This window comes from Scyliorhinus canicula, chromosome 14 (genome assembly GCF_902713615.1).
Source record: "Scyliorhinus canicula chromosome 14, sScyCan1.1, whole genome shotgun sequence".
In the NCBI taxonomy this organism is placed as follows: Eukaryota; Metazoa; Chordata; class Chondrichthyes; order Carcharhiniformes; family Scyliorhinidae; genus Scyliorhinus; species Scyliorhinus canicula.
The window spans coordinates 16282679-16297946 of NC_052159.1; the positions used below are offsets into that span (position 1 = coordinate 16282679).

Here is a 15268-nt window from a genome sequence, read left to right on the forward strand (position 1 = left end):
ATCACCATCCGTGAGGTGAACAAAAAAAAAGGCTAGTGAGTTACCTTCCCGACAATGGTTCGCAGAGACCTTTCGCAGCAAATGGATAAAGATGCATCGAGCTTTGATCGAAACTGCTACACTACACAGCCAAATAATCCACACAGCATTCCATTTACATGTCAAAACATAGGGGAAGAGAAATTAGGATTAAAAAGATAAGAGCTGCCATGACTGACAAATAGTCGAACCAGCTCCATTATCCAAATGGTACAGAAATCACCTCAGCAAAAAAGAGTGTTCAAATTGGTATCAAACACCTTTTCCTCAATATTTTGCTATTTGCATTGAAAAACAGCTATGTGCAGTATCACATGAAAACCATTCACCTTCAAGACATGGAGTCTCTCCTCCATGTGAAGTGCTTGAGGTTTTAAACTTAGATGGAGCTACACTAAAAACTACATAGGCACAGCAGACAAGACGGAGGGCTGCACATTTCAGAAGGCTGCAGGACATACAGGTTGCACGCACTTTTTTTTTGTGAATCAAGGACAAAGCGATCAAATGCTTTTTGAAAGCACATACAAATCAGTCTACACAGAAAGCTCAAGACAGAAGAACTGATTTTGCCTCACTTCCGGAATAAATTCACATTCTCAATGGATCAAATCAGTTATAAATCTCAGAAGAGGCTTGACCTTGATATTCCTCCATCATTCCCCCTCCTCCCCGACCAATTTTCGCTTTCAAACGTACACCATTTATCCTCGGCTGGTGCCAAGCTTCACAGATGCAGCAGAACTCTCGGGTTCAATTTCTCTTCCAAACTGAATCAACGACAAACTGGTTGCAGAGCTACTGAATAAACAACGTTCCCATTTTCCTCCAGCACTGGAGGAGGCCATTCATCCTGCATGGTCTTTTCCGGGTCTTTGAAAGAGAACTGTCCATCTAATCCCACTCTCCACCTCAAATACTTAACCATGGCCCTGCTAGAAGGCGTGCGGCCAAGGATAACAATGAGCTTGAATTGAGGGCCTCGATCTCTGACCACTTGGGCGGCACGGTAGCACAGTGGTTAGCGCTGTTGCTTCACAATGCCAGGGTCCCAGGTTTGATTCCCGGCTTGGGTCACGGCCGGTTTCCTCCCACAAGTCCCAAAAGGCATGCTTGTTAGGTGAATTGGACATTCTGAATTCTCCCTCAGTGGACCCGAACAGGTGCTGGAGCGTGGCGACTAGGGGATTTTCACAGTAACTTCATTGCAGTATTAATGCAAGCCTACTTGCGACAATAATAAAGATTATTATGATCTTCCTCAACTGACATTTTAGGTTGTGAGTCATTTATCCTGGGACCAGCAGCATATCCAGTCCAAATAAAAAAGGGTAGGGGTTTCCAATATTATTTCTATCCATGAATCGAAGTTGCGAGTGAGAGGAAAAAAATAAGACTGTGTGAATTAATTATTCTAATTTCATCAGAACTCTACTTCAGAATGGTTTAAATATCAGTTTCATATTCCATGTCCAGCCTATGCTCCAAAGATACATATCACATGACTGTATTAGCTTGCCTTTTAAAACTAAGTTCCAAAAGTAAAAATAAAAACTCCACTGAGCATAAATTGTAAGGACTTTTAAAAATAAAAACGTGCTACTGCAGTTCCTGGCATCAAACATTAGTCTTATCCATGACCCTGATTTACAATCATGGATTAACACTTCAGCAGAAATCAGTTCAAATAGGCACGGTGACCAATTTATCTGCTTCCCACCATCAAATCCTTCAAATGCAATGTTCCGTCTCCACCTTCTAATGTTTTAAGTGTAATGAAAGTTTATACTGTGGAGCAAAATAAAATCTATATTGTTTAGAATATGCATTTCAATTGCAAACCACGTGGTGCAGTATGAAACTAGACACAAATGCTTTTTTTAAGAACAGGTGTAATCACAGAATGACAATACAAACATGTTTATTGCCTACCTACCAGTGTCCCAACAGTCTCTCCAAGTGCTCTGAGAACTTGTTTAAACAATGCCCATCATTTACAATCATCGAATTCCTGCAGTGCAGAAGGAGGCCGTTTAGCCCATCAAGTCTGCACCGACCCTCTGAAAGAGCACCCTACCAAGGCCCACTGCCCCGCCCTATCCCCATAACCCCACCTAACCTGCACATCTTTGGACACCAAGAGACTATTTAGCACGACCAATCCACCTAGCCTGAATAATAATAATCTTTATTATTGTCACAAGTAGGCTTACATTAACACTGCAATGAAGTTACTGTGAAAATCCCCTAGTCGCCACACTCCGGCACCTGGTTCGGATACACAGAGGGAGAATTCAGAATGTCCAATTCACCGAACAAGCAGGTCTTTCGGGGCTTGTGGGAGGAAACCAGAGCGCCCGGAGGAAACCCACGCAGACATGGGGAGAACATGCAGACTCTGCACAAACAGTAACGCAGTCCGGAATCAAACCCGGGTCCCTGGCGCTGTGAAGCAACAGTGCTAATGACTGTGCTACCGTGGCCACCGATCTTTGAACTTGTGTATCTTAGGATAGTTAACATAAAATTAATAATAGGCAGATTGTTACACGGTTCAGTGTTCTTCCAAAAAAGTCCAGTTATTTTTGGATTTTCCACAACAGCCCATATGGGAAGGCATCGGTGTAATGGTATTATCATTGGATTAGTAATCCAGAGGATCCGGATTCCATCTCTACCATTGCAGATGTGGATTTTGAATCCAATAAAAAATATCTGGAATTAACAGTCTAATAATAACCATCAAACCACTGTCATTTGCCATTATAAAAACCTATCTGGTTCACTAATGTCCCTTTAGGGAAGGAAATCTGACATCCTTGCCTGGTCTGGCCTACATGCAATTCCAGACCCACGGCAATGTGGTCGACTCTTGACTGCCCTCTGGAATTGTCGAACAAACCACTCAGTTCAAGGGCAATTAGGGATGGGCAATAAATGCTGGCCCAGCCAGTGACGCCCAGAATTTTTTTTTTTTTAATGTCAATAAAATATGGGAAGAACAAATGGCCATTTGGGCCATTCCTCCTCAATGCTTTGCACAATTCTATTGCCTGTGTCGGCACTTCTTTATATCCACTGAAATCTAAGAAGGAAAGATGGTTTAAAGTTCCACAATCGCTCACAAGTACAGAAAATATCTCTGCACCCAAAGCTGACTCAAGCAAGACATTGTCTCAATCTCTCAGTCCTGCACCGTCAATCTTTGCCTATCCCAATCCACAGCCTTGCATTCAAACTGTAATCATTTGTGTCAACTTAAGCATTAGAACTCAGAGTACCATTGTTATCCAGATAAACAGCTTTCTGACCATTGCCATCACTGTTGTAGACTGCACAATATTCCCAGTCGTGACCCCATCAATGAACGGCAAAGATTGTAGTTTTTTTTGTTTCAAAAAGTGCAGCCACAAATCTTTCAAGAAATTACCGTGAAGAGACTGTGGGCGCGAATCTCCAGCCGCGTTGTCCTCTCGCTTGAGTGCAACATGGCCGGAGAATGCAGGAGAGGCCCGCAGTGAGCCTCTCCACAGGCTCCGCGACTCCCGGAATTCCGGAGCCCCGTGATACATCGGAGTCAGAACCCCGCCCCAAGTGGGCGGCAATGGAATAACGCCTGCGGAAGTAGGTCGTAAATCTACTTGCGACCTGCTGCGTGGGATCCAGTGGCCTCGCTCGATCTCCGGCCTCCCCAGGGAGGCTGCAGCCAGGCGCCGATCAGTGCTGGTCTTTCCACACAAACGTGGACCAGGGGGAATGGCACTCGGGGCTCTCCCGGGCCACCGGAGTTGGCTGACTGGTCAGAGTAAGTGCAGGATGGCTCCCTGCCCTCTCCCTGGAATGCAGGTCTCTTGGCACTGCCTTGTTGGCACCTTGGCACTGCCATCCTAGCACTGCCAAGGTGCCCAGATGGCACTGCCAAGCCAGCAGGAGCACTGCCCGAGTGCAAGGTTGGCATTACATGGCCCGGGAGCCATGCCCATAAAATGAGGGTGGAGTTGAAGGGTGGGGGAGTTCAGGGCAGGTAAGTAGGGGCCGCCGGGAGGTTGGGCGGGGTTCCTAGATTGAAAGGGGTGCTGTAAAGGGCTTGGAGGTGCCTGAAGAGAGGGGACCCCCAGGGACCCCATAGCTGGGTGCACTCACTTGGGAGGTGTGGGGTAATGTCCACGTGTGTGAGGGCTGACATTGCACATGGGTGGTGGGGAGGGAGGTGTAAGATCATTTAAATATCGGGCACCTTTTAAAAATGGCTGCTGATCTCAGAGCTCAGCTCCCCAATGCTAAAAAAAAAAACTCTTAAGCGTGGACGGAACTGGTGAGAAACTCCCCATGGTCCCAAAAAATGACCGAGTGTCATTGAATAGCGGCGGGAAGAGCCCCGAAAAACCACCACAAATTAACCTGGAACTTTTGGGGGAGAATCTGGCCCTTCATCTCTAAAGATCAAGGACTCAAATCTATATGCTAGCATCAACAGTGGTTGTATCAACACATCAGGTCTGCAGCAGTTCAAGGCAGCAGCTCAGCACCACCTTCTCAAGGTCAATTATGGATGGACAATAATAATAACTTTTTTTATGGTCACAAATAGGCATGCATTAACACTGCAATGCAATTACTGTGAAAAGCCCCCAAGTGCTGGCCTATGATGCCCACATCCCGTAAATATATTTTCTTAAAACTTTCAAAGTTCTTCTGCATCCACGATCAAGCTGCATCACCTCATCACATAGGAACATAGAACATAGAACAGTACAGCACAGAACAGGCCCTTCGGCCCTCAATGTTGTGCCGAGCAATGATCACCCTACTCAAACCCACGTATCCACCCTATACCCGTAACCCAACAACCCCCCCTTAACCTTACTTTTTTTTAGGACACTACGGGCAATTTAGCATGGCCAATCCACCTAACCCGCACATCTTTGGACTGTGGGATCACGGTACACCCTTCAATATTTAGTCCATGTTAAAATCAACCTGCATTCCTCACCCATCCGTTTAAATTGTCCAGTTTCCTCCAAACATTTGTCAACACCCTGTGGAAAAGGATGCAAATTGCCGATAGAACAATAGATCCCGCAGCAGCTGCAGGCAGCTTTTCATTGCCAAAACCATTTCCAATTGAATTAGTTTAAAGTTCCAGTGCCCAACTCTCACATATGGAATACTGTATTAAATTATTTAAAAATTAAGTGACAACTCCTGAAGCATGTCACACCAACATTGACTTGGAAACAATAATTCCCATGGTTTCAATAGGTACATAACCCGAGGTCAATGTGCAAAATGAGAAGCATTTGGTTTTGAATGGGATGCATATTGCTGAGTGGCTATCCAGCAATATGTTTTCTAAAGGTTACACTGATCAAATAATTTTTCCACATTAGTTGTTTAACTTTTCTTAAATATAAATTTAGAGAATTCAAATTTTTTTTCCCCCCAATTAAGGGGCAATTAGCGTGGCCAATCCACCTACCCTGCACATCTTTGGGTTGTGGGGCTGAGACCCACGCAGACAGGGGGTGTGTATGCAAAATCCAGACAATTACCCGGGATCGAACCTGGGACCTCAGCGCCATGAGGTAGCAGTGCTAACCACTGCACCACCGTGCCACCCTTAGTTTTATAACATCATATTGATTGGTTTTTTTTTAAGTTCAAAAAGGGAATTAAGAATCCCATCCCTTACCAATCTTCCTCTTGTTGAAAAGAAAATGGTAACTACATGTATCACCCAGTGTTAAAATGGCAATAGCTTCAGGGCAAAGAGTAAGTGACACAGACAAACCAGTCAAGGATACTTTTTCTCCCCTAAAAAACAACATGAGCGAACTATTAAATGTACTTACTGGCACTGCATTTTAATTTAAAATTCTCTACAAGAGGTGAATTTATGATTCCTGATTATTAGGTCAGGTCTCTGGATTGCTTTCCCCCTCTGATTAAAGGCTTATTTCTGATAAAAGCTCATTTTGACTCACAAAAACTGCACTGAAACACCCAAACTTCAAGAAGTTATCACATAATGCTCTGAACAGAGACTGCAAAGTTGATGATCCTGTTGCACATCAGAATGTGCATGGATTTAGTTTTCACAGTAACTTCATTGCAGTGTTAATGTAAGCCTACTTGTGACACTAATAAAGATTATTATTTTAAAAAGCATTCAGCCGCAACATGTGCTTAAAAATCAGACAACACGGTTGGGAGTAACCTTCACGACAACCCACAGCCACTTTTCTCAGGGAAAACACTTACAGAGATGGGCAACCTCGCCTGCAGCACCACATCCCGAGGATATGGGGGAGCGATCTTGCGGCCACGCTTCGCCGGAAAAGCAGCTCGATGCGGCGCAAGTGGCCAGCGAAAGCCGGGAGACTCTGCTCCCGGGATCCACCTGGCTCGCAACGTCTTGCGAGATTCAACGCAATCTCGCGAGACGTTACAAGGAGAAACCCGTCCATAATGGGCAGGATCACTTTTTTGGCAAATCTGTATATTAGAGCGACGCAGTAAGCCTTACTCTAATGTGCAGATTTGCAAGGTACCAGAGGCGTTGGGATTCAATCCCTCCTATGCCTCGGGGACCTCGAGCAAGTGCTGCTTGGCAATGGTCCTCACAAACAGGAACCAGATGGAATGGTACTTATGGGGTGGGGTCTCCAAGGGGATCGGAGGCCCTCCCCCAAGCTGCATGCCCTTTAAGTACGGTGGTGTCCTGGTACTGCTGATGCCACCTAGCCTGGCAGTGGCCAGGTGGCATTGCTGGTAGGGGCACTGCCAGGTATTTTTTTACATGTGTGTGACTAGTCTGGAGTTGTCCACTGGGGGAGCCAGGGGACCCTCACATGTTTTTTTGGGTGGGGGGTATATGAAAAGGCGTTTGAAAAGGCAGCCTCCATAGTTTTTTTGAACAAAGCACAAACCGGTGTTGTACTTAAGATGAGTTTGAAAGTTGTGGAAAGGTTTTTTTTTGGGGGGAGGAGGAGGAGGAGGAGAGAGAAGCAAATATGCATTCCTTGAAAAAAGGGTGTTGGCGCCATCACTGAGCAATACCTTCCCTCTTTCTGGGTTACCCACAGCTCTACACAATTGCCTCAGTGAAACTAAAAATCCACCAGACAGGCTCCCTACCTCAGAAAGAAACCTGGAATTGCACCCACAGCTACAGAGCTAGTTTCAACAAGAAGGAAACAACAAAAAGTAGTTTTAATTATTGTTTGTTCGGGTAAGTTCTGAGGAAGGCACCCTGCAATTCACTTTTCATTTGGGATGCATGTTGTTTTTTTTTAAATAATAATGGGTGCCAGTCTACAGGGAGCCTGGTGAAGAATTGGGAGGGGGGTGTGAAAAACCTCACACAAAAAGGGAGCAAGGCGCAACAACAACAAAAAAAACCCTCAGTGAAGGTTATGGAGGGCGGGGGGCTGTTGGAAGCGAGATTCCTTTTGTCGGCATCGGATCAAATCCGAGCAGGGAAAAGAAAAAGTTTCCTCAAGAACTTTTAAAACATCACCTCACATAAAACATAAACACACGACGAGGCCGGGGGGAGGAGAAAATGGATCTCACCTTTGGTTCCAACAAAGACGAAAGCCAGCCCGATGAAGAGAAGAGTCCTTGGAAGCAACATGGTTTCCTAAAAGTTTTCTTTTGGAAGACAAAAGTTTTCCTTCTCTCAGGTGAGCAGAATGCCCGGGCCAAACAACTTGTCCTCTCAAATCAACCGATGGATTCTGCCAGAGAAAACTCTTCAAACAAATGTATTTCTTTTGGCAAAACACCTATTTATAGACTGACTGGGTGTCTGCTTGCTGCGATTAAAAAGCGAGTGAATTTGTTTTAGAGGCTCCTCCTGGGGAGGAGGGGAGGGCGTGCCACCCAGACCTGTCAATCCATCTGATTGACAACCCTCTACTCCAATGAGAGACCGTCAGGCTCTGAGCGATTGGCCAGTCGTTAGAAGGGGCGGGCTCCTATTCCGAGGAGAGGGCGGGGTCACGGCTGGCAGCTCTTTGTGTGCAATGTCCTGACCCCACCCTGGTTCCTCTCAAACTGGGAGATGACTTTTCAAACATGCCCACACCTGGACCGCTTTGAAGTAAAGTCGCCATCGTCCCAGATGACCGGAGGCTTGGGGGAGAGCTGACCGGTTGGCGATTCAACCTGAGGGTCACCGCACACCTCTGGCGAGGGGCAAGGTTGAGACAATGGAGGGGGTGAGCCCTTCATGAATTACCCTCAGCCCGGTCATGGGAATCTGTGTTGTAAAAGCATCACAATAATCTTCTTCTAAGGGGGGGGAGGGGGGCGGCACGGTGGCGCAGTGGTTAGCACTGCTGCCTCACAGCACCGAGGATTCGGGTTCGATTCCCGGCTTGGGCCACTGTCTGTGCGGAGTCTGCACGTTCTCCCCGTGTCTGCGTGGGTTTCCTCCAGGTGCTCCGGTTTCCTCCCACAGTCAAAAGATGTGCAGGTTAGGTGGATTGGCCATCCTAAATTGCCCTTAGTGTCCAAAAAAGGATGGTGGGGTTACAGGGATAGGGTGGCGGTGTGGGGCTCAAGTGGGGTGCTCTTTCCAAGGGCCGGTGCAGACTCGATGGGCCGAATGGCCTCCTGCACTGCAAATTCTATTATCCCGGCCCCCGGTCACTGGCCACATGGAGTTTGCACATTCTCCCCGTGTCTGCGTGGGCTCACCCCCACAACCCAAAGATGTGCAGGTTAGGTAGGTGAATTGGCCACACTAAATTGTCCCTTAATTGGTGAAAACAATAATTGGGTACTCTAAATTTATTTTTTATATCGTCGGAATAATCGTCTGAGACGCTAATGTTTATTGTACACTGGAGACTGTGATGTAGCAGCAATGCCACTAGACTGGTAATCCAATGACCCAGGCCAAAGTTTCACCACGGCAGCAAGTGGAATTTAAATTCAAATTCAATTAATAAATTTGGAATTAAAAGCCTGCCTCAATAATGGTGACCATGAAATCAATTGTTGAATGTTGTGAAAACCTATCTGGTTCACTAATGTCCTTCAGGGAAGGAAATCTGCCAGACTTACCCAGTCTGACCTACATGTGACTCCAGTCGCACAGCAATGTGGTTGACTCTTAACTGGCCTCTGAAATGGTCGAGCAAGCCACTCAGATCACGAGCAATGAGGCATAGGCAATAAATGCTGGCTTTGTTGTAACATCTCCTGAACTAATGGGTACGATTTAGCGAAATGGGGACAAAGTCCTGTATCGAACGCATTGAGCTACGTGTTTTCCAGCACTCACAGTGCCGAGAAACACAGCCCTATTAAACATAACTCAGGTTAGATCAACCTCAACCTGATCATCACCACCACACAGAAATGCCTGCTTGGCAGTGCCAGGCAGGGGACCTCCAATCAACCCCCCCCCCCCCCCCCCCCCCCCCATCCCCACCCCCACCCCCCACCCCAAGTGCCATTCCATCTGGTCCCTTCTGTATTGGATTTTTTTTTTTTCAAAAAATATACTTTATTCATAAAATTTATCATAAACTTTACAGAACATTTCAAATTGTCTTGACTGTGCATTTCCATCTGACTTACATTCATTTGTCTTTCTTCAATTCAATTGGGATAACGTTACACACGTATCCTACAATGAGTTACAGTTCTTTCTTAAATATTTACATTGTTTTGCTTCTTTCATACATTGTGGTATTGAAGACCCGGACCGAGGGCTTTTACACTGTTACCAACCCCTCGGTGTACATTTGTTGGTAAGACCTTACACTGTGGTCTTTCCCCATTGTGCCTTGGCGGCAGCTGCCCCAAGCTTGAGTGCGTCCCTCAGCACGTAGTCCTGGACCTTGGAATGTGCCAGTCTGCAACACTCGGTCGAGGACAGTTCTTTGCACTGGAAGATCAGCAAGTTTCGGGCAGACCAAAGAGCGTCTTTCACCGAGTTGATGACCTTCCAGCAGCAGTTGCTATTTGTTTCGGTGTGTGTCCCTGGAAACAGTCCGTAGAGCACAGAGTCCTGTGTTACAGAGCTGCTCGGGATGAACCTTGACAGATACCACTGCATCTCACTCCAGACCTGCTTTGCAAAGGCACATTCCACAAGGAGGTGTGTGGCTGTCTCATTTCCCCCACATCCTTCTGTATTGGATACCAGTACTGAAAAACACTCACACAAGGTCCCTGAGGCAAAGGGGATAAATCCCAACACATCAGGTGCCTCGGGAAGCTGCATATTAGAGTGAGACTAGCTACTGCCTGTGTGGAGTTTGCACATTCTCCCCGTGTCTGTGTGGGTTTCACCCGCACAACCCAAAGAAGTGCGGGGTAGGTGGATTGGCCATGCTAAATTGCCCCTCAATTTGGAAAAAATAATTGGGTACTCAAATTTTTTTTAAAGAGTGAGACTCACTGTCTAGTATACAGATATGTCAAAATGTGGTCCCACCCAAAATGGCCAGGATTCACATCACAATGCCTTGCGAGATTTAACACAATCTCGCAAGGCATTGCAAACCAGGTAGATCCCGGGAGCGGGGCCTCCCATTTCTATCGGCCACGTTGCAATGCGGCACACCTCTTTACGGGTGCAGCGTGGCCATTTGACCGTGCCCAATTCATCTTTTAAAACTCTTTATCAATTTAACAAAGTCAGTAAGAAAATAAATCTTGCATATGAAACTGCCTTGTAGTTACTTACCCAGATCATAACTCGCATCACTCATCCCGGAACCGGTTTTGTGATGTCATTCAAGTGGTGTGGATTTGGGTTCTGCTCTTTCCCTCATAGAGCTTCGGAGTTGTGCGTCAGAGAGTTGCATTTTGGATGAGTCGACAAACCACCTGGAGGACCCTGGCTGATCACACCAATTTGAGAACCACTGGCAAAGCGGTAAACAACATAGAACATACAGCGCAGAAGGAGGCCATTCGGCCCATAGAGTCTGCAGCGCCCCACTTTAGCCCTCACTTCCGCCCTATCTCCGTAACCCAATAACCCCTCATAACCGTTTTGGTCACTAAGGGCAATTTATCATGGCCAATCCACCTAATTTGCACTTCTTTGGACTGTGGGAGGAAACCGGAGCACCCGGAGGAAACCCACACAGAGAACGTGCAGACTCCGCACAGACAGTGACCCAGCGGGGAATTGAACCTGGAACCCTGGTGCTGTGAAGCCACAGTGCTATCCACTTGTGCTACCCTGCTGCCACTTAGGGGAAGTGTTCCAGGATTTAGTGGTTAACATTGTTGCTTCACAGCTGCAGGGTCCCAGGTTCGATTCCCGGTTTGGGTCACTGACTGTGCAGAGTCTGTACGTTCTCCCCGTGTCTGCGTGGGTTTTCTCTGGGTGCTGTCTTCCAAGGAGGTCGGTGCAGTTTTTTGCTGTGGCGCGTTGGAACTGTCGATCGATGAGTCAAGCGCCATATCCCGTTCGTACGAGGGCATCTTTCAGCATCTGCAGATGTTTTCAGAAGCCAAACATGGGACACAATGGACAGAGTATCCTTCGTCGTCCAGTACTTTCCCGGAGAGGAGAAACAACGACATCTTCTTCACAGCCTTCAACACGTCATTGATGAAGATGAACGTCTTGCCAAGGTCATCCCCACACCCCCACTACTTGCCTTCAAACACCCGCGCAACCTCAAACAAACCATTGTTTGCAGCAAACTACCCAGTCTTCAGAACAGCGACCACGACACCACACAACCCTGCCAGGGCAATCTCTGCAAGACGTGCCAGATCATCGACATGGATACCACCATTACATGTGAGAATACCACCCACCAGGTACGCGGTACATACTCATGCGACTCGGCCAATGTTGTCTACCTCATACGCTGCAGGAAAGGATGTCCCGAAGCGTGGTACATTGGTGAGATCATGCAGATGCTGCGACAACGAATGAACGGACATCGCGTGACAATCATCAGGCAGGAATGTTCCCTTCCAGTCGGGGAACACTTCAGCAGTCAAGGGCATTCAGCCTCTGATCTCCGGGTAAGCGTTCTCCAAGGCGGCCTTCAGGACGCGCGACAACGCAGAATCGCCGAGCAGAAACTTAGAGCCAAGTTCCGCACATATGAGTGCGGCCTCTACCGGGACCTGGGATTCATGTTGCATTACATTCATCCCCCACCATCTGGCCTGGGTTTGCAAAATCCTACCAACTGTCCTGACTTGAGACAATTCACAACTCTTTAACCTGGGGTTACCCCTATCTCTGGATCTGTAAAGACTTAATTACCTGCAAATTCTCGCATTCTAAGCATTGTCTGGCATCTTTGAATTTGTCTGTTGTTTCTGGAACATACCTCTTCATTCACCTGAGGAAGGAGTTGCGCTCCGAAAGGTAGTGTTTGAAACAAACATGTTGGACTTTAACCTGGTGTTGTAAGACTTCTTACTGTGCTCACCCCAGTCCAATGCCGGCATCTCCACAACAGTAAAGTGATGGAAGGGGACGTCTCGAGTGCTATCAACCACCACTTACTCAGCAATAAGCTGCTTATGGATGCTTAGTTGTACGATTCCATGAGAAGACAAATTTAGAAAATGCAGAGTAAAAGGAAAAACACCTAAATGAAGTTAAATTAAAACAGACCATGACGTATTTCCTGTAGGAGAGTACATACTGTGCATGTGTATCACCTGCCATCATTTGCATGTGGGTGTTCCTTATTGTTGTGATTTAGTTCAGCAGTTCAAGAAGGCGATCTTCTTCTCAATGGCAATTTGGACAGGAACATCAACCAGGTTCTGGCTCCTGGTAATTATCCAATAACATACGCTGGCAGTGCACGTACGACAACTCAGGCGCAATGGCTAAGATTCTCCTGGTAGTCCGCCGTAGCCTGCCAGCATTTGCTGTCAAGATTCACATATGAATAATAGCCACATTGGTGAAGTACCACAGAGTGTCCAACACCATGGAATGATGCCAAAGGAAAGAATGAACCGCCTTAGGAGAGGGAGAAAATTAGATGCCTCAGGAGCTGGAATTGAGTAAAAGCAAATTACTGCGGATGCTGGATTCTGAATCCAAAGAGTAAATGTTGGAAAATCTCAGCAGGAATTAAGTGTTGGTTGTGAGTGTCACAAGAGAGGATGCTCCAATTCCAAGTTTCAATGGAATAGCTTCTCGTGGTATCAAAAGCTGTGAATAGTTGGGTCTCAAAAATTGAATAAGATCTATTAGAAATAAACAGTCACAGAGGGCCAGGATCTTTTTTTTACAGGATCACAGAATTATTAAGGTGCAGAAGGAGGCCATTTGGCCCATCGTGTCAGCACTGGCTCTCCAAATGAGCATCATGACTCACTGCCAATCCCTTGCTTTTTCCCGCCGTTTCCCTGCACATTGTTTCTATTCAAATAATCATCTAATGCTCTCTTGAGTACCTTGATTGAACCTGCCTCCGCCACACTTCCAGGTAGTGAATTCCTGATCCCAACCACTGGTGAAAAAGGTTCTTTCTTGCGTCACATTTACTTCTTTTGCAAAACACCTTAAATCTGTGCCTTTCCATCCCCAATCCTTTTACGAGGGGGAACTGTTTCACCATATCTACTCTGTCCAGTCCCCTCATGCTTTTGAACATCTCTATCAAATCTCCTCTCAGCCTTTTCCTCTCCGAGGCGAACGGCCCCAGCCTCTCCAATTTACACTCATAGCGGAAGTTTCTCATCGCTGAAACTATTCTCGTAATCCCCTTCTGTACTCTCTCCAATGCGTTCACATCCTTTCGATAGTGTGACACTCAGAACTGGACACAATGGGCAGGATTTCCTGTCCCCCCTGTGCCATGTTGAGTCGGGGTCGGCGCGCTAATGAAGTCCCCTGTGCATGCGCAGGTTGGTACGGCCCAACTGCGTATGCGCGGGTTAGCGCAGCGTCCATTTGGCGCCGGGAAAGGAGGCTGGAGTGGCGTGAACTGCTCGAGCACCGTGCTGGCCCCCTGTGAGGGCCAGAATCGGTTGTTCCCCGTACCCGTTTTGCGCCGTCGTAAAACGTGACGGCGCGAACACTTGAGCTCCATTTTGGAGAATCGCCCGCATTATCTGCTTTATTGCCTGCTCTCTCCACCTGTCCTGCCACCTTTAATCACCTAAGCCCATGTACATCGAGGTCCCTCTACTCCTGCACTCCCCTAAGAATTGTTCCCCTTATTTTACATTGTTTCTCCATAGCCTTCCTACCAAAATACATCACATTGCACTTTTACACATTGATCCTATCTGATACCTAACTGTGGACAAACGTGTCTATATCCTTTCATTTATATTCTTTCACAGGGATAGGGCATTAGGGCTCATGCCAGCATTTGTTCTCCATCTCTAGTCACCCTTGAAAACCACTACAGACCATATGGTGCAGGAACATCAACATTGGTGGTAGGGAGATAATTCCAGGATTTTGACCCAGTGAAGCTAGGATGGCGTGTGGCTTGGAGGGGAACTTGCAGGTGATGGTTTTCCCACGCATGTGCTGCCCTTCTCCTTCTCAGTGGTAGAGATAATAGGTTTGGAAGGTGCCTTGGTTAAGTTGCCGTGTTGCATCCTGTAGATGCCACTGCATGCACACTCAATGGGAGTGGATGCTTAAGGTGGTGGATGGTGTGCCAATGAAGCAGGCAGCTTTATCCTGGATGACTCCTTGAGTGTTGTAGGCGATAGGGGGGATTTCAGCAATACAAAAATAGGAACATATGAACTCAGAGCAGGATCTTATGAACTCAATAAGATCATAGCTGATCTGATTGTAACCTCAACTCCATATTCTAACCTATCCCTGATAACCTTTCACCCCCTCGCATATCAAGTATCTATTTACCTGTGGCTTTAAAATATTCAAAGACTGCATCCCCTGCCTTTTGAGGAGAAGAGTTCCAAAGACCCATGGTCCTCTGAGAGAAAATAATCGTCCTCATCTCTGTCTTAAATGGGTGACCCTTGATTTTTAAATAGAAACCCTTATTTCTAGATTCTTCCACAAGAGGAAACATCCTTTCCACATCCACCCTGACCAGAACCCTCAGGCTCTTATCTGTTTCAGTCAAGTCGCCTCTTACTCTTCTAAAACTCCAGCGGATATAAGTCAAGCCTTTTCAACCTTTCCTCGTAAGACTTCCTGATCATTCCAGGTATTATTCAGGGAAACATTCTCTTAACTGCTTCAATGCATTTACATCCTTTCCTAAACTAGGAAACCAATACAGTA

The 15268-nt window shown here is 46.6% G+C and overlaps 1 protein-coding gene across 2 annotated transcripts in view; it reads right to left on the reverse strand.

Moving 5' to 3' along the window:
* cd99 (CD99 molecule) overlaps positions 1 to 7909 on the reverse strand; it is a 79997-nt gene extending 72088 nt beyond the window's left edge. For both annotated transcript variants that reach the window (XM_038818297.1, XM_038818296.1), the window contains exon 1: positions 7615 to 7909. In XM_038818297.1, the coding sequence (XP_038674225.1) occupies positions 7615 to 7675 (61 nt within the window). In that variant the 5' untranslated portion in view covers positions 7676 to 7909. The remainder of the gene's footprint in view (positions 1 to 7614) is intronic.
* Between the last annotated feature and the right edge of the window lie 7359 nt (positions 7910 to 15268).